The 26,398-nt window shown below is 31.6% G+C and overlaps 1 protein-coding gene across 1 annotated transcript in view; it reads right to left on the bottom strand.

The window, feature by feature from the left end:
• LOC130451610 (protein couch potato) overlaps positions 1-25,747 on the bottom strand; it is an 889,684-nt gene extending 863,937 nt beyond the window's left edge. Inside the window, exons 1-2 of the mRNA XM_056790748.1 lie at positions 25,260-25,747; positions 400-660 (exon numbers count right to left, since the gene is read on the bottom strand). Coding sequence (XP_056646726.1) covers positions 400-471 — 72 coding nt within the window. The 5' untranslated portion in view covers positions 472-660; positions 25,260-25,747. The remainder of the gene's footprint in view (positions 1-399; positions 661-25,259) is intronic.
• Positions 25,748-26,398: the final 651 nt, after the last annotated feature.

Genomic DNA, 26,398 nt, shown 5'->3' with positions numbered 1-26,398 from the left:
CATAAAAATGGAAATCAGTTATTTGCTATTATTAAGATGGTTAAACAACCTTCAAAATGAAACATTCCTTAATTTCGACTCTCATTGAATATTTTGGAAATCATTTCCACTAGAAGGTTGATGTAATTTGATTAGAAGCCAGCCTTCAAGCAGCCTCCGTAAAATAAATTATCAATATATCCAAACATGTCTTATCACATCGTTTGGTGATAGTATTTAAATATTATATTAGCATATCAGCACAATTTGGTACATAATCCTTGTAGCCCCCTATGAATAACTCACTTAATAATAAACGTCTACAGGTAATTTAATGATGTCTACATTCGTAGAATCTTATAATGAAATTAGAACAGAAACACCCATAAAGGTCTTTTATAAACTTAATCATCAACTCACCTCTTCCTCGCCGTTATTAGTGTTTACAGAATCCATACTTTGACTGTGAGAGACACCCAGGGGTGCTTCCATAATATCTATACCGACGGCCGCTTGAGATCCGGGGTCGTCGTGTCGAGACTTTTTTAATTGAGGTGGTGGAGTAGCGGCAGGCGGGGGAGACGTGTTGTCACCCAGAGGATGCCTACCTCTCTTCCTGTTTATAAAAGCAGACTCCACGGTTGTGGGGTGCTCCTTGGGGTGGCGTTGCGAAAATTCGATCTGAAAATAACAGATATTGAAGAAATGAGTTTGAGATTCGAAAGTTAAAATTTAAGTCAACCACACTAAAAATGTGACCAATAGTAAGGATATGAAAAATTGTGAGAAGACGATTGACATATTGTAACTTCCTAAATTGTATATTAAATATTCAATATCTTGAAATTATTGATTAATAATAGAGATAGTCGTCTATTTCTTATTTATCTACAATATTACTATCGGTGGGGTGAATTTATAAACACTGTCTTTTGTTTTCTTAATATAATAATTATATATAATTGACATGTGGAAACCAAAGAAAATTTTTCTTATTGGAGGAAAGTTCTAAGTTGATTTTATCCCTATTTTGATATTCATGATTAAGGTGATCTTTAAATCAATATAAATAAGCAAATTGTCAGTGTCAATATCATATTTTGATAAAGACAAAGTCGAAACGTCAAAATTTATCTTGCTTTTAAAAACTATCAAAATAAACTAATTTTAAAACAGAAGAGACTAAAAATCAAGAACATTTAGATGCATTAATAATAATTAACTTGTCACTAACACTTAACCAAATTATTTACTTAAATTCTCCGGTTACTTTCCTATTTCTTTCCTTTCACTATGACTATTTATTATAAACTGATCTAGATCCGCTTAAAAAACTCGTTTATATACCCAAAAAGAAATTCTAAGAAATTTTTGAAAGTAAACAAACAAAGCAAACAAAATGAAAGAATGTAAACACATCTCCTAGTTTGATAAAAATTATTGCAAAAAACATCCAATGGGCCATTACTTCACCAAATCTTAAAATTCCATATAACCGGACAGGGCCGGCTCATGTCGGGGACGAGTTTGTAACAAAATAAATGAATAATAAAAACTTTGGGACGTCAAACATTAACTTGGCCTTATTTAAAGATTTGATATTTGTAAATCAACATCACATTAACTAACAAAAACAAACGATTTAAATCTAATATGAGTGACCATATTAAATTATGGAATAAAATGATTATTTTGCAATTGGAAGAAATTTTGTGCATCTTTTTAGATCACGTTAACAGTATAGGTAACCTAATGAATAAAACTAAATACCATGTGACTATTATTTAAAGTGATTTTAGTTCTCTGTTCGCCAATATAGAATTTCTAGTTGAATAGTAATAGTTGTAAAGGTTGGGAAAAAATACATATCTATAAAAGTTACCCAAAATAACAAATATACTTAAAAAGAATAATTGTCACACAAGTGAAAATATATTGAATTTGTTGTTGATCGCATCTAATGAATCAATTAACTAGAAATGCTCAATACATAGGAAAAAGTTTTACATTGTCATATCATGTTTTTGACGTTATCTCATTTCCCAATTGTATTACTTACTTCAGTTTGGTTCGTTTTAGTCTAAAATTTCAGAAAGTTTTCGTTAAATAATATATATTATGAAAAAATATGGTATAATTTTTATACTATTTAATGAGTATATTACCTATTACTTTATAGTACGTATGAAACAAAAAGAATTGGAATACAGTAACTATAGATTCTGGTGTAACAGATCGTCAAGCTGCTCTGATTTTGTTTTTCAACTCATTTACATCCAGCTGAAATGTGAGGATTGACTTGGATATAAGCAAGACTATGAATACCATTAAGTTCTGTAACAATGGACTTACAGTGAGGATTTTGGAAAAGACCCATGTCTAAGCAGAAGTTGTCTCATCAGAGAAATGGTTTCAAAAGAAATATCTAGCACATCTGCTATTTCTTTCACATTCTCCACAGATGATCAGTATATGGACATACTCAAGTAAAACCTAAAGTCATGAAGTAGTCAACAAAAACTTATAAAGAACGGTTATTCATTAACCAGGATGGCTTTTGACTACGTTAACAGCTGTAACTAGTTTAATTTTTTTGTAATCTCAGCTCTCTTTATTTTTCAAATCATAAACTTTTATATATCTTAAAACTTTGTATCGTTTCTAAGTAACTAACACTAAAAATAGGTATTACCGAATAAGTATAAGACCTTTACAAAATTGGAATAATATGCAGAGTGTCTGATTTGTGAGAACCGAAATTTGAGGTAAGAAATAACTGTTTACTCAATATGTGTTATACCACCCAAGGTTCATAACCACCAAATAACAATATCATAGATCATATCTATGATATCTATGCTACCCAAAATCTTGCACTGCACACCCTGTATAAATGATGTATCTATTTAAGAAGCGGTAACATATATAAGCCTAACTTAGATAATATCGACACACCGTCTTTTCATAATTATTCAAGTTATCTCTGCAACGTGGAATTGTTCTTAGAATGAGTTTTACTAAAACATAAAGTCTGTAAAGTAAAGTCTATATACATACAGATCTAGTTACATGAAGTTTTCATTGAGACTCTTAGCTGGATACTTGACTTCTTAACGATTTAGTCATTCATGAAGTTCCTAGTCTTTTTCTACTTTTGAATTATTGATTTCTAAGAAAGTCATGTGTTATATGTAGTAGTGTTTTCGATTTAAAAAATGATCAACTATAGGTCAATCAAACCTTTATTCAGGATCGTCTATCCCATCTTCTTCATCACTTATTTTCTTGTTCAAGTCACTTTTGTTAACACCAAATAACGTGCTCTTCATTTTTAGCTTTTTTTGCAGTTTCATGGTAGTACATTTGAAAAACAACCTCTTTTGAAATATTCTGTCTGCAAATAAATCGAAATGGAATGGTTTGGATATGATATAAGAATGGAAGAAGATAAAATTTTTAGGAGAGTAAACGGAGCAAGAACAGCAAAAAAAAGATAGGGGAAGTTTAGAAAATGACAAAAGAGGTATGGAATGGAATGAAAAATAAGACGGAAAGTAATGGATAGAAAAAAGTGGAAGAAACTCTGGAGAAGTGTATCTAGACTCAACACCTGTCTTACACCTACACCTACAAGGGTAGAAAGGCTTCGAATTATTAAGTAAATGAGTACCAAAAGCATCAGCTTTGAAAAAATCCTTTTCTCAAATGAATCAAAATTTAATTGAACAAACTGCCCTATGAATTATTTGGAGACAATCTTAGGAATTGGCAGTTTGACATATTAATAAGTATATGGTTCTTTCTCATTGACTTATCCTGTATAAATCAATCGAACGCATTCTACTGTAGTATTTGTTTCCCAACATTTTCTTGTATTTTATGGATGTGTATGAAAAAGGGTTACGTATTATAATCAATACAAATTTCCACTTGCTGTTTACCCGTAGGTATTATCAACATGAACACCTGATGTTTCAGCGTTTCTTATCTACCTAGCCAGCTATCAAAAAGTACGATAATTACCATACGCTGTGACGTAAGCCCACTAAAAATAATGCTTTTTATTGTTTTCGAAGCAATTTAAATATATAATGAAAATGTGTATGTAGATACTGGATATTTATCTGTTCAATGGATAATCAACATAAAGTAAAATTTTTATCATTTCAACTATAATTTTTAAATGTTGTACATGTTTAATAGGTATTTCCTTAACATTTGACATTAAGCATAATACTCTTCAGGGTATTTTTCTTTCCATTAATCTCTATTTAGTTGAAAATTTAAATTTCATTCAATCCACTTGTAACACTAGTACTTTTCGGAAACTATAACCCAGATTCAGGTTGATCACCTATCATTTGATGGCGGATCCTAACCCAAAACGAGATTTAGATCACAATTTTCGAAATTTAAAACATAATCGACAGGAACTTCCAGTATTTATTACTTATTTCTGTCATGATATTTATTTGTATGATAGATTCTAGATGTTTAATAATTGTTAACGATTTACTGTCTCACACGGATTTTACACTGAAATTTTATGTATATCTGCAAAGAACTGATGATCTTTATATCACCTAAAGAAATTCTCGGATAGTTTATTCTTCAAAAATTACGTGAAACTATACAGAAAAATTTATCATAAGACAATAAAAGCTGCCAAAGATATTTATTATAATAAGAGACTCGCCAATTCTCGTACTGTTTCTAAAGAAATATGAACCATTGTGAATGATCTAAGAAATAAGGCTTCTTCATCGAGCATAATCTCTACTTCATTTGATAAACTTAATGACCACTTCGTGAATGTAGGCAAAAATTGATCAAATTCTATAACTCCATCTCATGATGCTTCCTGATGATGCTAGCTTACACAGTTTCTTCTTTATGCCCGTAGTTTTAGCAGAGCTTCGCAGTACAATTAATGACATCAAAAATAAATGTTTTCAAGTCTGCCCGATTGCACGTTAACGTTTCATTTGAAAATGGCACTTTTCCCAATTGCATTAAGATGGCTATAATTATATTTCTGCTTAAAGGAGGAGATAAAAATCAAGCTTCGAATTATCGCTCAATTGCACTCATTTCCACGTTATCTAAGATCATAGTAGGATTGGTCAAAAAGAGGCTTTTTCTGTTTTTATTTCTGTTTAAATATAAAATACTTACTACTTTCAATTTGGATTTTTAAGTAACAAATACACAAATGATGTTGTTTTATTCTCCCTCCTTAATAATGTGTACTCCAGCCTAAGCAGCCATCACTCCACTGCAACAACTTTTTGTGATCTTTCTAAGGCTTTCGATTGTGTTGATTATTATTTTTTAATCAACAAATTGCAATACTACGGTTTAAGGGGAACACCTCTCGTATGGTTTGAGTCATACCTTACCAACAGAAGTCAGCTTGTAGGGGTTGTTGTGGACAATTCCTTGAAATGGGAGTTACATATTGCCGCCTTATGTAAAAAATTAAATTCCTCCTGTTTTGCGCTAAGATCCGTTTCCGAAGAATTGAACTTATCCACCTCCTTAACAGTCTTATTACGCCTTTATTGATTGCATCTCCGATATGCCCTTCTGGGGTACGTGTAGTGCGACTCAATTTGAGCTAATATTCCTACAAAAGAGAGTTGCTAGACATTTACTCGGACTAAACAGCAAAGCTTCGATTCTCCCTTCCATATTCATCTTTAAATCCGTTTGCCTAATTCGTAAACACGCTTCTACAATTTCAGAAAGATCGTTGCACGACTTTCCACTTCTATTCTAATAATAATATTTGATTCTGAGCATACTATATATTGGTTTAATTTTGCTTTAGACTTATATGCTAATTATTACCTATTACTATCACCTATAATTTTATTATTCATTGTAGTTGTCTTCTGTATATTGAAATTCAAATTTTTTTGTTTCTTCATTTAATTATTTTTATGTTTGTTTGTCTACAAATTGTAACAATTTTTTCTCAATAAAACTCTCTCTCTCTCTTTCTAATACTAATAACCTATTTTTATTCTAAAATGCCAAAAAGTATAAAAACTGTAAACCTCAGTAACCTATGTTATAAATTACGCTGCTCGCGAGAATTACTAACTAGTAGACAGCCATTTAAGAGAAAAGAGAAAAATATGATTGTCAAAGTACAAAAATCCACACAGAAATGAAACAACCCGTCAGTTAATCGCATTTACCTACTATAGGTCTACCATATCATATGGCTACGACCCGATTGACTCGATCAACTTCCTTACAACAATGAACGTGATCCAGTTTAGGTTCCCAAACATTCAGATATGATGTGGGTAACCTCATCATAGTTTTCGAAATGTTCTAGTGTCAGTTTCCTAATATTTCTTGTCATGCCACAATCTTTCTCTCCGCTTTTTTAATTCTTTTCTATGAAAAAATGCCTGTCGAATGGTGTACTATGGCCGCCATTAGGAACTACTACGGTTCACTAATATAAAATAAGAATGTTTTGGATATCTGAATAGCAAAAATAAAATAAATCTTATCCAAAAATACATGGGCATAGTTTCGCAAAAAGTAGCCAAACTACATGAGAAAATTGCAGCTGTTGCAAAAATAAGATTCCTTGAAAGAAATCAGCTGTGTGTCGTATACTTTTTGGTGAACTACATTCATATAATACATTTTTTCAATACTATAATTATTTCGTATGAATAAATAAAAAATATATTGTGAAATTCAACTTTAGAGCTGAATCTAGAGAATAGCGAAAAATATAAAATACCCTGAAGAGTATAATGTAGAGCTGAATGGAAAGGTGGGAAAACAGTTTAGAGTTGATTCCAGTTGACTAGGCCGATACAGAATGAATTGAAAAAGCGGTAGCAGGTGTCGAAGGGTCGTCGACGGCTGCAATTTAGAAAGTAGCACCACTGTCAAGTACCCTTCGACGGACGCCGTCAACGTGCTAATTGATACATTTTATCACAGGAAGATGAAAAAATTATTATTGCATAAAATATTCGACAATCATGCCATCGTTTATTTCACTTTGGTTGAGAATAATCAACAAAATAGCACTAGCAACTATTCAGTAATTATGATGGATATACAATTTAGATGTTATGTTTCAGATTCCTTAAAGTGAATGAATGATTCCAATCATTTCAAACATTCTGTAAAAATTCACTATGGCGGAGGTTTTAAATCATTTAAGACAGTCGCCTAGTATTGTACAGAATCAAGGTTTATAACTGTAAATTTAACATTTTTCTCAAGTCATAAACTTATCTCTCCAATAGTGCACTTGTTTCCAATCGGATTCTTTCTAGAATATCATTTTCTTGTGAGGACTTTCCTGCATATACTATGACTGCATAATCATATACACAAACGCCAATTTATAGGATCTAGAATTAGAAATTCCTTTCTCGAAACATTTCTCCACTAAATGTAGCTTTCTCTGAGCCAATCAATAAATTATCATATACCGAATTGGTACACACATTTCTCGAAACGATACTTTCCATTTACTACATCAGATGAAAGATAGCATCTCCTGAAAATATACAGAAAACACACGTTTGAACAAAAGTTTGTACATATTCCAAAGTTAATTTGTTTTGATACAATCGTGTTAATAAGGTGATCGAAATGTGATGCACTCCAATAGAAATCACTGAATTCTAAGAGACTTTTCTGCAGTAGTGAAATGGAGTCGTTTCGATTTCCAAAAAACATAGGAAAAGAAAAATGAGACTTTTGTTTATTGGATAGATTTTCCAGAATAAAGATGTCGTCATTTTAAAATAATTTTTAGAAGAAAAGAAAGTGCTGCTTGATGTTGTATTAGTCATTCCAAAAACATATCTTGTTTTGAAATCGAAGTGAACGAGGTACAAATTAATATAGTTTTCTTGGTGTACGATACAAATAAAAAAAAGCAATAATATTCTTTCTGATCATCTAAAAAAATATCCGTGTATAAATACGTCGTGTTATTATCATAATTTATAACTACTTCAGTTATACCCTTACTATAGGAAAAGTGTAAGGAATCTGATTTTAAAATGATATCAAATAGTTCATACTTTTTCTAAGTTCATAAATTTTCTCTATCATTATCTAGCATTGTGTTTTGTTAACCAAAACTATTAAGCTGGATACCTACGTTGAGTATTATCAGTATTAAAATAAATTAATAATCAGGAAGAAACCACTTCCGTTTCAACAATAAAAAAAGATTATTGAGTAATAATTAATTAGAAAATATTGATGGAAGTAATTTCCAAGACAACAACAATAATTAACCTAATAAGGAAATACTATCAGGAAAATATCAACTAGAATTTTTCAAGGTATAATTTTATTGTTAATAAAAGTATTTAATTGAAGTACAATACCAATTGCCAACGCTACATTCAGTCATGATAATTGAGGGGAAAGCAAAAATTGAATATTTAAGTAAATGGATAAACATGAGGAAACATATTTTCCGTAACTTAAAGAACTTACTTATATACCATGAGATATACAGAAAAAGGAGACTTTCTACCATAACATGTCACCATATGAAGATGTCACCACAAGATGACTATTTGGAATAACCATGGATATTTAACACGGAATGAGAAGTTCAAAATAAATTCTAGTGAGGCATTAAATGCACTAAGGCACAGTATGCATCCCTAGAACCATGAGAATTTGAGAAACTTAAGATTATTACTTCACACGTCTTTTTCTGGTAATGTATATGGAAGGTACATGAAATTATGATATTAAAAATTCACTTTCCTCAAGTTTTAAAGACTACTATCAAATTACTAGCATCATATACACATTGTTCATGACATTGTGTTAGAGGATGTTCCAACTCGAAATGCAAACATATGGAAGACGCGTCGAAATTAGCCTGAGACGTCATTTATTCTTATTGACAAGCGGCTATAAAAATATTCAGTCATCAACCCAAAGTTTAAATTGGAGTTCCAGAGCAAATTGACCAGTTTCACAAGACTGATCACTGAGGAATAAAAAGAGAGAAAGAGGTCAATATTTTATTAGGTTTTTCCTTAGTGCAGAAAATAATGGGAAGAATTAGAAACTGGAAGAAAAACGTTATGAAAGCACCTTCCCAGTCTGAATTATTGTAAACAGCCTGTACAGGAATTTTACGGCAAAAACCAACCACACCTCACTGGCTTACTAATTAAACATTGCAGCGTGTCGAAATACTTATGAGACACTGATGAAGTGAGATTTTATGGAAAGTAGGATAAGCTCTAGTTCTATACATATATTTGGAAGGATGTGGCTCTTGTAAGAGAGTATAGGTTACCTTTACAGGATTTCAGCTGTTTCTGACTCCACTTTATGTTTATTGGAAGTTAATATTCGAATAGGAATTCATACATTGCTACTCCTATTGAGATTCAGTTTCTCGATCCAAAAACGTATGTAATTTCTATACTGTTAGCCACATATATGGTTTCTTATGAATATTTTGGAAATGTATTGCTTTTGAAAATATTTCTTCGCAAACTTACACACTGTTGGATATCTCTGAAAATATCGTAAAATGATTACTTATCTTCAGTACGTGTAAGGAACACAGTATTCATACTACCTCTATACCAACACTCACAATTATTTCCTCTAGTGAAAAACAATTCCAGTGAGAAAATTTTTTCCATTAATTCATTGACTAATAAACTATAGAAGGAGATGTAAGGAATATGCCCTTTGTCCCTGTTTAAACTGTTCTTAAATTTAACAATCTCAACACTACTAAGTAAAATTTCATTTCAAATTTCAAATTCAGGAGAAAGATGTTTGTGTCAAATAAGGAATTGAAATTGTTGAAATCCTGTCTTCCTCGACTTTTGACAGAAAATACATAGACATGTTGAATAAGGGTTTGGGTTTGCTGGGCCTGATAAAAGCGATTATTAGAAATATTGAAAGTTCTATTCAGCATCACTCTCTTGTGTTGATGTTAAAAATTCTGTCCTAGAGTTGAACTTGAAAGCACTGTGACATTTGCGGCCGAAGAGGTTCGCTCGCTTGAAGTGTTTTTAGTGGAAAGATGTTCATTGGTATAAATATGTAGGTCAAGTTCATAGGTTTTCGTTTACCTTCAGACTATAAAGACGATACCTTGGTATGGAAACGTGCCATGGTATGTTAAATAGTGCCATTGGGAGTATTGGTGTAGTGTAAACAGTGTTTTTAGTATGAATATCTTTTTCTAGAAATATATGATTATTGGTTAACACTGAGATAAAAGCTCTTAGGTTATCGTTTGAATTATTATGATTTTTTCCAAGGCCATTAAAATTTTCCGAAACATTCGAAGCCGATTATAGAGAACATTGAGCTTGATTTCATTGTGACTTTTGTCGCCAATTATTCAATAGTTTCGGACTAATTAAACTAATTGCCAAAACAAATATCACCAGTATCATTCTATTACACAGATGTGTGTGAATCATTTGAAACGGTTAATCTGTTCTCGATAACAGGTAACCATTTACTAATTAACGACACGCTGTGCTAAACTGATACCCAAAATATTGGGCATAAAAAACTTTTGTAATTAATTTATACCTTAAAAACAAATAAATTATTCTGCATCGGTATTACTAAACCAACAAAATTTCATATAGTTGAGATAAATATAAAAAAATTTAGAGTAGCTATCGAATATCGTCATATACAGAGTGGGTTAGAGAACACCACACCACACCCTCATTTTTACGATACAGTCATGTGTTATTTGTTAAACACTTCTCTAGCACTTCGTCAACCCATGGGTTTCCTTTAGCATAGTGGAGTGTTCAGACATAATTCCCTTCTATCCGATTTCAAGCTGACTAAATTAGATTCAGTAGAACAAACAAACCGACCGCAATTGCTTCTGAATATTTGGATCCACTCCAGTTGCGGCAAATGTATTTGATGGAATAGAGAATTTTATTTACAACAACAAAACATTTCTAAATATTTAGAAATATATACTACTAGAAAATGTAACGTTACTTCTGCCATAGTGTTCTGCGTAGTGTACATCCATTTGTTAGTGCTATCAACCCACCCCCTTACCCTTCTTCAAAAGCTCTTATATTTAGATCAGTAAATCCTCAGGTATTGCAATAAAAGTGTGAATTAAGCAATACCGTTTATGTCGATATTGACATAACTCCGAATCATGTCTGTCTAAATGACTAACAAGCCTGATGCTTTATTTGTATTATCAATCCAAACAATGCTATTGCTAAGAATAATCTTCTTGTTCCCTGTACTATTAGATAGAACTTCTTCAGAACCCCAAAAGGAGACTTTTTTGGTGGCTGACGACAGGGAATAATACCATACGACTTGACTACTACAGCCAGATAGCCGTTTGTTTCCAGCGAGCCATTTTATTCTATTTGTTAAATTTCTGAATCAATACAAAAAACTTCTAGTCCTGCACTTTTTATGCATCAGGACCATCATATCTCATATAAAATCCTCTAAAAACTATCTCAACGATTCCCATCGTGAAACGTAAATTCAAGAGAAGGCAAATAAGTAGTTCCCCTTCCAATTGACTAGGAAATCTTTTATTAACATAACATATTTCTTAGTTCTAAATTATTATGTCCTAAAAATGTTACCTCTTCCACTGTCTTTTCAATTTTAGTTTCTAAGAGATTTTGTGATTTTGTGATTTGAATTGAGACATCAAGACATCTGTTTTGTAAAATTCCTCCTTGAAACAAATATCGGCCCTAGTCTAATAATAAGACTACCAAATATTAGAGTGGACTGCTTTCTAGCTTTCTATAGCTGCGTATAGTAAAAAGTTATGCAAAATACCTCATCTCTCATATCGTTTGTAATCAGCAGTATATTTAAAATAATAAATCACGCACTATAGGTAATCCAATTTTATGGCCGCATGTCCTATACTATTTTCCATCTTATCTTAACCGAAATTATAATCATTGAAGCTACTAACAGAGGTTTTGAACTACATCCATACGGCGTAATGCGGTCGTGAATACCGTACTGACTATGACACCAAGAAAAATGATTCAAACAACATATTAGGTAGATACAGTGAAAATTTGATTGTACGATTATGCCCTTAATTATAAATTCATCATCATCAACATATGAAAAGCAGCCATTGATAGTACTTTGTAGGCTATCAGTTTTTTTCTACTATATTTTCAGTCTGCTTGTTCTCTCTTCAAGTTACTAATCAACAATTGATCCATTTTTTTAACTTGTCCATATATCTTGCAGTAGAGACACCTCTTCTCTTCTTTGCACATATTTCTCAAGCCATTATGGTTATTGATAGTTGTTACATCTGCTGTATATTGTATCCATATGTCTTTTTGACATATTTATTCAATAAAATGCTGATCCTATAGTTTCTTGGAAATTCCCACATTGGTACTTTTAACTGTTAGAACACTCATTTAGCTCCTTGATATATTTTGTTCCATATGATCTTTCTCGTCATTTTTCTATGTTCATATTCTTAATCGAAATTTATTTAATCATGTATTTTCGATTATATCTTTGTGAAGATGTCATGAAGTGTTTAAATTACTTCCTACTTATATTCTTTTATCTGAATTTCCCATAGATTTTTTTGCTTGAATATTATACGGGGTTGCTACTTAAGTTTTGAGATAGGCAAGTAAAAACAAATATTTAAAATTGTATATGGTTTTATTGTATTTCAAGACATTCTCCATTAAAATCAATACACATTTGCAAGCGTTCGATGCAATTGCTCTAACATGTTTTCCATTCCCATTGAGGTACCTCCAAAACATGTGATTTGAACACATCAAACGCTTCTTCAGGTGTAGAAAAACGTTGATCTCGTAATTTATCTTTTATCTCCGGGAATAGAACAAAATCATTGTATGACAAACAACAACTGTACGACGAATGACCCATCAATTCGCTGTTTTGACTGTTTTTCTTTGAACTAATGAGTGAGAGCTCGCATTGTCGTTGTGTAGAATGATTGTTTTTTTGTGATTAGTTCCCCTATTTTTTCGAACACTTCTTGCAAACAAATTCTGGTGTACTATTCAGAACTAACCGTTCTACGTTGCTCTAATGGAACGGTGGCGACATGTCTAGTTATTCCGACCATTTGCTTTAAAGTGCTTCGTGCGCACAACTTTTGTTGGTTTTTGCTCGTTTTGACAGTCGTTTTTTTATTTTCGGGTTCATATTCAAATATCCATGATTAATCGCCTGTCACGATCCTATAGACGATTGCATGGCGATTAATTTTTCTCAGTATTTCTTTGCATCAATCAACATGATGTTTTTTGAGTAATTGTCAAATCGGCACATTGCTGTTGATGTATTCTAGGTCGTAAAACATAGAAAATCGTCGCACGAAAATGTGCGCGATTTAATTTTAATTTTTTGGCCAAGATTAATGTTTCAAGTATCTGTGGACAACTCAAATAGCACATGATCTGAGTACATTCACACATCAAAACTTAAGTAACAACCCTCGTATAAGAAAACGTGACAATTATCATCATATTAGAAATATATATATTTAGAATATGTTCAAGTATATAATGTACCTTTGTTTTAATGTTAATATGGATATTAAACAGGCGCTCTAAAATCAACAGCTTTTACTCCGAGAAATCAGATTCTATTTAAACTCCCCAAACATATTTTCCTTCATTGTATAAAGCCCTTAATTGAACAAATAAACAATTTAAAACTTTATAATTGCCTAATCCTGGCAAACTCTTCAAGTTTAATTTCGTCAATCCAGCATTTGTATTCCTTTGAAGTAACGCTTCAATTACATACGAATTGAAGAAATTCATGTGGTACATTTGAATACTATTCAATACAATCATTTACAGAAACGGAAGACTGATGGATTCAAGCATGTAGCAATAACAATTAGGGGATAGTTGTAACTTATGTTAGATCTATATATGCAAAATGACAAGCTGTCGGCGTCGCAATGAATCTATGCTGAAAGAGAAAACGGTCGTTACATAATAAAACATATCGATTAAATTCAGACAAATTATGGTTTGTAACGCATATACTAATATATTGTGACAAGTTCAATGAAATATGAGGCAAATAATTTGAAGAAGTAAATCTAACAAATCTGTCGGAATTGCTAGGTTTTGTTCTCTATATAAGAATCAGCTAATAGGATACCGTCTTCAAATAAGTCAAGCTGTTCATGTGAAAATGAATGATGACAATTTTCAAGACTCAAGAGATAAGCCTTAATATAACAACAGAAATTATTGATGGATAATTTCTAATATAGAAGGATTAATATTGTTTACTCTAAAATAAAATCTCTTGTTTTCTTTATATAAAGTACAGGTCATTAGGATAATACGTGAAGCAATGAAATCCTGTATATTAGAGAGAACGTTTTTCAACAAGTTTCAAACCACAAAAATATTTCAAAAACTCAGCATTCGGCAACCATAAATTTGGGTATCAATAAAATGTTTCAGACAGAATATTAGTTCAATCTGAGAATGCTTAATGAAAAATATAAGCAAATATCGGGATTTTCTATTATTTACGCAGTTCATATTTTTTTATCATTATTCTGGTTGGAAAAGAATTATGTAGTTGGTTCCCAGTTTTTATTCCTATGAGAAAACCAACAACTTATTTTAAAGTTTGGAATTTTATTTCGTTATTCAACCAAATTGAAAAAGGTTAAGATTTATTTTCAGGAATCTTTAATTGTCTGGCTCAGAGTCTTTGTTACTGGAAGAATCTAGTACAACTACTAGGTACATATCATTAGACTGAATGAACTTATGAATCGAGTAATTTTAATATTGCTCTTACAATGTTTCTTCAAAACCATGCCCTCAATTTGACAATAGACGAATAGAAAATGTTCTATATTGTTGAATGGAAATAATGTAAGTAATATTAACGCACATCAACTATTTTCTTGGAAACAGAAAATTTCTAGACGTTTGAAAATGTTGTGTTGATCATAAATATTACATTTCTCTTTTTACAGTTTTAATGTAACACGCAAGGTTATTAGTTCTATAATGATAGGTGATAGGAAACGATATTGATCAATTGAATTTGTGAAAGAAATTTTAAAAAAGTTTAATCTAACCTAAAATACTTACAGGATATTAGACTGCTATTCTGTGTATATGAAAACTAAAGTGTTGAATGTACTATTTGCAGCACTGGCTAAGTTATTGATTCATATGTCTTCAAATGATGTCAGAATGCTACTGTCAATGATAAACGATATAGGAACATGATTAGAAATTTTTGACACCTCAATTATCTGGCATTAATCTCTCTGACATGTCATTCCAACACGATAGAGCCACATGCCTGATAAGACATGCTACAACTGATTTCCTGGTATTTTTATTATACTTATCTGAAAACACCTTGCTTTCATCTGTTGTTACAAAAAAGTAAAATCGACATTCTCAGAACTACGAACGGAAAAATTTTTCTGAACCTCTGATTCTTTCCGCGCGATAAATTCAAAGTAAACAATTGAAATTAATTATAAGGAAAACAATTATTTATTTATAATACTTTTCTGAAAACAACAACAACATAATTAGTAGGTAAATTCAGGAAGCGATGGTATGAATAGTTATATTTATTATTCAATTTGTATTACTGTAGAAGTGTAGTCCCTTCGGTAGATATTTAAGGAGACGGTTTTAATTTTCCTGATGGAATGTCGCTGAAAGGTTGTACAATTTTTGTGATATTTCTATTTTTCTTTGTATGGATTCTTATGTGTATCCTTCTACTACGTTGTAAGAACTCCATCCTCCGTGTCTTTTCAGAGTGAGCCAATCAGCGCCACTTTCTAAAAATGGTTGCCAAGAACGACTTAGCCTATTTCCGGTATATTCTTTAGGATTTTTCGATTTTAGGTATTTTGTTGCAAGTTTCTGGATTCTGTTTCTGATTAATTTTATAAAAATAAAAAGGTGCGCAGTAGAATTTACTTTTGTTAATTATTTAGTAGTTTCGTGATTCTCGTCACTAAGGTATATAATTATTGCTTATTCTGCGGTTTGATCATTCACATTTTATGTGTGTATTATATTATTGGTTTCTCGGAGCAGACCCAAATAACATCTATTTGGGATTCAGATGAGATAGTATCAATACCTCCTTTAAAATTCTGTATATAACCCTTTGCTATAATGCTTTTCAAACAAATTATTCACATATTTGACTTTTTGGATGATTATAATATGTAGTGAGGTCCAAATTCATATCTAGTAATCGTATATGATGTATGGCGTAATGAAATATCGAAATTGAATAGAAATTAATTATGTTTTGTAATCTTGAATACTCCTGTACACACCTACAATTTTTCTGTATTTAATTATTGTGATAGAAACAGATTCATAACCAAGTTTTTTTTGTTTTTTTATCAATAAATTTTTTATTTATGTCATTAGCAATCACATATATATATATATATATATATATATATATATATATATATATATATATATATATATCTACTGGGATGGCGTGGTTCAATAAATCAATCAGCTGTGGTGCCAGAAAACATCAATGCTGTGCGATAACTGATATTACAAGATCGTCATGTGGCATACAGTGAAATTGAGGCATACTTTCATCAGTTCCACTCACATACATTCAATATTGCTTGAACATTTGGCTGTTAAAAAGATTTGTTCGCGTTGGATACCGCTTAATTTGACAACGCTCACAAAAAAGTTCCTGTCGATTGATACAAAAACATGCTGGAAAAATTCAATCGCGATGCTTCTGAAGACGTCTGTGGGATCGTGACAGACAACGAGTCATGAATCTATGAATATGAATCCGAAACTAATAAAAAATCGACTCTATGTGCTTTCAAACCAAATCTAATCTGGACATGTCACTACCGTTTCGTTAGAGATTCATGGAACGATCCATTTTAAATGGTACATTAGCATTTGTTCGTCAGAAATATTTCATAAAAGAAGGAAATCCAATCGCAGAAGACCAATAATTCTCCACAACGACAATGCTATCTCTCACACATCAGTTCAAACAAAAACGTTTTTCAACAGTCAGATCCTCGAATTGATGGACATCCGCCGTAAACTCCTTGTTTGGCACCCAATGATTTCTTTTCATCTCCACAGATCAAAAATAAATTGCGAGGTTAACATTTTTTGACATCTGAAGAAGCGGATGATGCGTTCAAATCACATGTTTTGGAGGTACCTCAATCGGAATGGAATTAACGCTCGTATTGGATTAATAAATCATAAATTAGGACTTTCTTTTCGAAATAGACTTTCTCCCTCTGACTAATACAGTTTCTTGCTTCTATGTCAATTTGTTTTCTCTTTTATTCAAGTAGATTGCTAAGTATTTTTGGTATTTTTGTATTATTTATTGTAACTATTAGGTGTATCCTTGCAAAATCTGAAAATTATGAATGAGTTGTTCTCATTAACTTCAATATCCCAGTTTTGTAATTCGGTTAACTGAACTTGTGTAAAGTTTCTGATGTCATTTTTTTATTTCAATGAGTAGAAAGGATGGCTGGCTGTACCAGCGAGTGTTGTTGTGTACAGTATGTCCCATATATCTGATGCATATAGTATATAAAGTAATGGACCAAGCACGTCTCGCTCTGGTACTCCTGATTCAATTGGAAAATGATTTTGTGCTGGTTGATTTTTGTTTAAAAGGTTACATTGTTTAGGTATGGTTTCATAAACAAGAAATAATGGGAAGGAAATTTGTTTTTTATTTTGTGTTGCCTGATTACCATCGAGGAATACAGCAGACTAGTATTCTCCATTTTTTAAAGCTCTGTTCATTACTTCTGAGGCCAACAACTACATAATCATTGTTAATTTCAAATGAAGGAATGGAATAGTAATTACTAATTTACTTTTTATTTAATAAAATAAAAGCTATTTTGGTATTAACGAGACTCGCTCTTGTTGTCAGATTTCTTCTAATTATTTTGCAAGTGTAAATAATAATTAAATAATTATTGTTACTTCTGTGGCCTAGGCAATTGTCGACCTCCATTGAACTAGAATTGATTAAGATTAAATTCTTACTTTTTTTTACTTTATCGCTTACCTCAGGTAACAATAACCATTACAAAATTGATTTTTCTTTCTTCTATTATCTTTTTTATTATTTATCTTTTCTATTATTTTTTGTATATTTTGGGAACAGAACATATACAATACAAATTTAATTCTGGTTATATTTTGAAAATATAGATTCCTCTTGTGTGTGCATCAAAATGTATGCTTTATTTCCTTATCTGTTCGATGTACTCTTTCTCTCTTTAGTTGTTCCATCTGTATCTGACAGATCTAAATAAAAAAACAGCACTACTTGTACCAACAACTAAGTAACCACAAAACTATACCACAGTTGAGAGCTACAAATAACCCGGCTTTATCCTCATAAGTTTCCTTTTCTTATCTGTTGCACTTACAATATGGAGTTGTTTCATCTTAACAATTGATTCGTATCCGTTGTATATTTTTCTTTCCATAAATCTATTACTATGGAACTTCAATGAATGTTTTCAGCCATGAACATTAATTTGTAATATCGTGCTAGTTTTCTTTGTTGGAGTAACGTTAATTTTTTAGAAAGTATTTCTAACTTTTCAAATTTTCTCTCTATTTGAGTTTTCTTTCATTGAAAACTAGTGGTGGTGTCGAATTTATTATTCATTGTTCACTCAAACTGAGTACCAATTATACATATTCTAACTTAGGAATTGCGCCGAAGAAGAATTTCTATCTGGGAACAATGACAGTCTCTTTTTTACAGTTTTCTCAAGCATTGTTTGGAGATTTCAAGAAAAATAATGAATGAACTGTTTGTATGCATAAATAATTCCTGAACATTAACTGATACAAAGTTTTTGTTTAGGAAAAGTTCTGTATATCCACGTAATGACGCGATGAGATGTGTGATTTGTTTTAATTGTCGAGAGATGATTTTTTCAAGTTTGAACAATAGAAGATGTTTCGCAATTATTTTCCTCATAGTTTCAAATGGATATAGTAGAAAAGTAAGTTATTATATTACATCTATGCACATCCCTATTATAAACATGTTTCATCGGAGAATACGTTCGTATAGAACTTTATTCAGCAAATTCTAGCCTTCAGGAAATATGTAAGCAGAAATCATATATTCTCTATCGAGGTGCAAATTTTTTTACTCATAATTTTCCTAATCTGTGTGACATATTTTGAAGTAAGTTGAACTAGTTTTGATAAAAGCAACTGAGCCAACAATGTAATGAATTTAGAAGAATGAATTATGAGGTCTATCAGTTTCTATTATGTGACTTATCCATATAAGAAGTATATCGGTTTAATTAATTTCTGAACAACAAACAAAGGGACGTTTTTTTTTATTGTTATCGATTCGAAGATTTTTCAGTTCCATACAAACTACTTTCTCATCTACACTCATACATCACTGCCACCCTACGATACATTAGATCATATCAGCAATGTTGTAACCATTGTTTAGAATTAAATGAAGACTATTGTGCAGGTCGATAATAAAAATTTATATGTACTTTTATATGCTTATATTAAATTGATGCAGTTCCCAAACTTCATTCACATCTTGTATACACCATATTATTTCTATTGTGATAATATTTAGAAAATTTAGACTTTTCCAAATCACAATAAATCTTCAAAGGCGCGAGTGCCGTACAACATTTTCGATGATTTGCTGGTATTTTAGTAATGGTCATTGTTATCATGTTGAATTCATGCTTTTATCTCGAATCAATTTATTTGACTAATCGATTAAGTTCACTAGGTAATGGTGATAATTATATCAATAATTTCTAATATTGCTTTGAGCATCAACATTCACTCAGTAGTAAATAGTATAATCTGTTTACTTAAATCACCAAAACTTTCAAAATAAATCACATAATGTTCCCAATTTCACGATTTCCCACAACTTCTTCTCAGAGCTGCCTTGTTTGTAACACAAATACGTGCACTGAATAAAATTTACATTTCACGGTCCTTTAGCATACAAATTCCATAAAATTATTGGCTCTTTGACTCGCTCTATCTAAAATAAGACATCATTTATAACATCTTTATTTTTTACTACCAGCGGTACGATATACCGAGTTCAAAACGGTTTTCTCATGAAATTATCTACATTTAATTTACGAAAAGTGATCAATGAATAATTCAACATATTGCATTTCAACAGTATATGTTTTAAAATTTTTCAATATGCCTTTTCAAATCATCTAAAATGTTTATAAACATAGCATAAAGGTGTTGCTATAATCATTTATGCTGCTCAATAATATTACAAATTTTAAATGACCTGCGTGGTTGGAAAATTCCAAGCAAGTTCAAAAAACAATGCGCGTTGCCAAAAAATAGAAACACTGAACATATCGACTTCCCACCACTTCCTGTGTCGATAATTGGATTTAAAACAAAATTAAATAGTTGTTTATCAATTTAGCTGCTATTTCCATGGGCTCAATCAACTTATTAATTTTTCTGAATACCGATAAAAGAATTAATACTTATCCCAGTTGCATTAGAGCTTAATTGGGGATTTTGGGTCTAGAAAACCCAACCTGAAAATACTATGAATGAATTCATAATCAGTTCAGAGCAAAATAAAAATATTTTTCTCAATCTTAGCGTTACTTAACTGAGAAAAGACTTTTCTTAAATAGTTAAATCCTTCACCCTCTTTATTCATAGACTTCGCAAAGATTTTCATCAATTAAGTGTAATGTGCAGCAGAGATAAAATGAAATTTTTTGAATCTATAAGAGGTACTTATTTAAAATTTCGTAATACCGGTTGGAATTCGAATCTTTTCAACTAAATTTGCCCCACATTAATTGCGCGGTTGTTTCACTAACAAAGGAAACAATAATGTCGTAAAACCTTCCTAAAAACCTGAATAAATTACCAAATATCTGCTACATGTAGTAGTAATAGTTCTTTTTCACCAATAAAATGTGACTTGCCGGCACTAGAACAAGACATGAATGTGTGGAAGGTACACTTGTCCTCACAGCTTCCTGTAGAAACCGTTAATACCTCCATCATTTCTCAAAACCATATCTTGCCAATTCAAAGGCGTCGTTAATGCTGGTAATTCTGCATTGTGAAAAACATATCTTACGTTTTTTTATTCTCTTCCCTTTCATCCACTAATCCAACTACACCCTACACAATACACATAGGGCGCCCACTGGTTTCCTTGAACTCTAATCACAACACCAAAATATAAGAAATAGAGAATCAATTGCCCACTCTATATATTTGTTGCCTATGAATATAAGCCCATGCAGAAACTCTCCATAAACTTTACACACTGCGAAAAAAACAGGTTTATAGAACGTGTTTAAGTATTATCTATTAGAGTTCCATATTTCTACTATATGGAAGGTGTTAACATCAAAAAAATAATAAGTTGTGACTGCACAAATTTTTGTATAATTTGAACGTTTAGAAGTATCTGTGTCGGTTTCACCCTTTTTAAAAATGTGGAACTAGATTTCGAGACTGCACCACACCGTAACTTTAGGACTGAACAGCGGTTTTTGATGCAATTGTTGTAGATTGTGAACAGCCATTCAATCAGCATTGTCAATTGCAACGACATCACGCATTATCTAACAAAAAATTATCAAGTTCTCATTTTGATCTACTTATCTTAATCTACTAAATATGAAAATTTTAAGTTACATGTATTGTAGGAATAGGAGTGATACCCTTAAAAACGGTGAGGGCTGCAGCTCTGAAATAAGTTTACTCAACGATATATAGTATTGCCATCATTTATAGAACCGTTACGCTCCATATTAAATTATTTCCGATAGCATCTGTTAACTGTGATGATTTTAAATACTGATAGGCAAGTGATATTTTTTGGTCAACTGTGCCATTTTATTCAAACTGTACACTCTATTCTACAAAATATCATCGCTCAGTGGTAACTGACAGCTCTCCTCTACTGATACTACGCTACCTAAATCCTATTTTGAGTTGAAATAAATTCAAATGGTTAATAAATTTTCACCCACCAATTAATAAATAAATTTACTATTTGCATAGATTGTTATTATTATGATATTAGATATAACAGCAAAACAATCCAAAGTAATTATACCATCAAAGTCATATAAGCCTGTCTTACATATTAAAATGAGATTGGATTTTAAATTGTGACATATATAGTATGCCATAAGTTTGAGGAACCAATAGAAGTTGTTCACACTTAGTTTGATATTACCGTTATCTGTTCTAGCTAGAACGGCTAAATAAATTTATAACATATACTTAAATGTTTGACCTTGTGGTTCTACTTGTAAATGACAATACGATTACGAATAATAATGGTAATTTGAAAAATTTATTATGCATTGAAAAAAATATATATTTCCCATTTATGCCTACTAATGACAATAACAATATTTTGTTTTGATAAAAATGAATCAACGATAACTGAAACATAGAACAAGATTTCTTGATCCAAATTTTTTTTCATCACCTTTAAAATAGGAATATCCTACATAGTAAAAGAGGCGTGCTCAAAAACATTTTTGTAGCACTTATTACTCTTTTAGCATCTTCTTGCACCCTCGCCGTCAACCAAAGGATCGCATTATACAATAGACACATCCAATAGTTCGAAGTGAATTGTCTAAGTAGGCAATAACATCTTAATCCTATAGGATACTGAGAAGTAATCTACAAATACCTCATCTATTCTATAATGGACAGTGGTAGCATTATCGAGAATTATAAGCCTTCTTTGTGGCTAAGAAGACAACTACTCTAGTAACATTGCTCCAGAATATCTGAACAACTGCTCAATTTTGCTCATACAATACACTCAATACACGTAAGAAAATATAGTTAGACACCTTTGCTCTTCCACTTCTCCTTTCTAATATAAATTTGAGCAACATCTAATTCTTGCTCTTAAACACTTTCATGGAATAAATAAACAATCTATTATCAACCAAATCCTACAAACCCGACGAACACCAATTATAAACAGATAGCTCTAAAAACAGTTTCATTCGCATCATCTATACTGGCTAACTATTTGCTATACTTTAATCTTATAACTATGAAATGAATATAAAAAATTTGCAAAATTCATCGAGTCGGTCATATCCATCCGATACAGTACAGCGCTCCACCTCTAGTTTACAGTTGTAGAAAGAACTGCAAGTTTGGCTTAGGTCCAATCTTACATTGACTTTAATGGTAATGAGGAATTTAATTATGCAACGAAAAAGTTTTTCAAACAGAATGTGTATTCACCATAGCAATAACACAAGGGCAGACATATATTCAGATTTGGAAAACCGCCCAACCTTCCATCTTCACTAAAAGGTAGACAAAATAAATATTAGAAGACTAATTTATCACCTCACGACTTCAGACCGACCTATTTTGTGCCAATAGCACTTATCTAGAAGAAGAGAATTTCAACCACTTTGGCAGCTTAATTCACTATATGAAATTTCGTGGATATTTTAAAAAAATTAATTGTCTCAACGCTTCAAAATGTTTTCCGTATTATCGAACTATGGTAAATAAAGGTAATGTATAATGTACTTGATTTGAGATAATATACTATATAATATACTATTGAATCTATACCAGTGGCCGAGACAAACTGATTCCCCTAAAAAAATAATGTTTAACAGCCCTTAATGAGTAATACTAAGTTTGAAAACGTTTGGCTTGTCAGTATCCTACCACGTATTGCCGCTCTAGATGAAAAACAATGTTGAGAGGCTCTCGAAATGTTGAAATTTGTCTAATGACAATGTCTAGACGAAATTGTGCAATAAGTAAACAAACTCCATTCATTCTAATAGACGATCGACTATTTGAGAGAGTAAAAAATTGGAAATAAGCGAACCACTTTCTCTCTCTTTCCACATACGCCTAACTCAACAGATTTAGTAGTCTTCTGCATCCGACTCTTTCCAGAGATAAAAAAATGTTCTGAAATTAAAACATTTTGACACACTCTTGACAATGAGAAATCATAAGGGCGTGACAGAGCTGTTAAAATGGAAGCCTACCTGAAATTCTTCCACTAGAAGATTCTAAAGTGATATTTGTGCATTGCCATACGAAAGGGATACGTTCTATTCCAAATTCTTATGTCTTCAATAAATTGAGCGCACCTCGTAGTTATATTAGCGATTAATCTATTCGTCCAAACTTCATTTCAAATGCAATTTAAAGAATCCATTTTACTGCTTGAGATATGGAAAGAGGAACAATGAGAGAAAAGAAAAAAGTCTGCTGGTAATCACATCAAACAATGACCTTGGTAAACTTTTATCTCGAAATTCGTTGGATATCTTATCACATCATGCGTACATGGTCCACAAACATACGTTCCAAACAGTTGATTAGAAAGAAAGCTCTAACGGTTGAACGGTTATCTTTTGCCTGCTCGACGATTCGCATTAGCGATATTAAATTCTGTTGAAGGACGTTAATGGCTAGCTGAATCTTCTGTCATATACCAACTCCTTTTCGACCTCTACATTCGTACCATAGAATTCAAAGTTTATTGATAAATAATTCTATTTCATCATATATATGGCTGAAACTTTTAAGTAGTCATATGAATATATTTCACTGCTACATTGAAACAGTGAATTATTGAAACAAGATTTATTTATGTCAATAAAACTTGATATGAATTTTTCATAGAAAATTCACAAAATTTTGTTACTGCTGATATTAAACCAATTTATTTTCAAGTACCAAAATACCTAATATATAGAGAAACTAACTCACAATGAGTTATTCGACAATAATATATTTATTGACTAGTTTTATTTGACATGGTATAATTAAAAATAAATCATTCTACTTTTTTAGTACACTATTAAAAATAAAAATGAGTGTCGAAAGTATGAACTGATAAACAAAAAGGAATAACCCTTTAAAACGAAGTAAAAGTACGCATTGCAGTAAAACCGTTTCCTATAATTTTTTGTTTTTTCAAAATATTTTCTGTTCGTTCATATATTAAAAACACTATTTATTATTTAGGAAAAGACGACGTTAACATTTTATTTAGTTCACAGCAAAAGTATATTAGATTTAAGCAAAAAAAATTGAGAACAATATTGTGAGGACAAAACCACAACAAACAAACCAACTTGTAATGAGGGAAATGTACTTTTTGCTTTTGATAATCAAACTAACCTTCAAATCGATATTTCCGGCATCCAGAAACCCATCAGTAGCAATCCGATTAAAAATAATAAACAAAACCAACAAAAGAGAAACTGAAAAAAAACCCTTAAAAATGCACCTGAATGAACTACTGTCACAGTGTTCCAGTGTAGTTCACATGCACACGCGCGTACGCACAGCTGATGAGACCGAAAAAGAGGAAGTAGAAAACAAAAAACAACTGAAGAGCGGACAACAATTAGGTTAAATTCCGCGGTTCACGTAAAGTAAGATTACGGTTGGCTTGTCGATGATCGACTGTTGAAACAGAAAGAGTTGTATCAGTGTGTACCGCCAAAGTGCTAGGCGTCGCGACGGTCAAGTGGGGGTGGGGCACACACTCAGGTGTTTGAGGCGTCGGTAGTCGTCGAGGCGTTTGTTTCGTAGTAGGTGTGTAAGTTTTTTGGTTTATGTAGAGTACGAGAACCAAAACTGAACGCGGTGTAGGCGCCTGAGCTAGTGTCACGCCGTGGCCGGTGCTCGCCTCACACTGCTACGAATCTTGTTTCGCGAGGTTGCCACATTTCAAATTTATAACCACCAACCAAAATAATACCTACTGAAGATGGTTAATATTGAATAATAAATGGCTTTCTAATATTTTTAATCACATCAAACAATATTGTTTGATTTATTGATACAAAGACTATTACCTTGCAAACTTGTACCTGCTTAACAAGCAAGCAAACAAGCCCAAAAAATACACACAGCTGTCATAAGTATTTTGTCATATATATATATATATATATATATATATATATATATATATATATATATATATACTGAAATTAGGATTGTTAATAAATAATCAAATCTCTCTTAGTCGACATGTTGTTACAATTCAAAAACAAATACAGGTCGTTCATGGGAGAATACAAATTTATGATCAGCTAAGGCAGAAATGGATAGAAGTTATAGAAGCCAATAAACACGATATTAGTGATTATCTTGTGAAATAGAATTATAACAAAACCTGTGTGAAAACAAAGTGTATAATAATTCATATGAGGAATGCTACTTAAATTTTGTGACAAATGAAAACAAATAATTGAATATGGCAAAACACTTTTGCATGGGTTTGAACCATTTGAAGCATTCTTTCCATTCCG

This window comes from Diorhabda sublineata, chromosome 1, assembly GCF_026230105.1.
Source record: "Diorhabda sublineata isolate icDioSubl1.1 chromosome 1, icDioSubl1.1, whole genome shotgun sequence".
NCBI classification, from domain to species: domain Eukaryota; kingdom Metazoa; phylum Arthropoda; class Insecta; order Coleoptera; family Chrysomelidae; genus Diorhabda; species Diorhabda sublineata.
The sequence above is the reverse complement of the archived record's forward strand: the minus strand, read 5'-3'. Positions and strand labels throughout refer to the sequence as shown.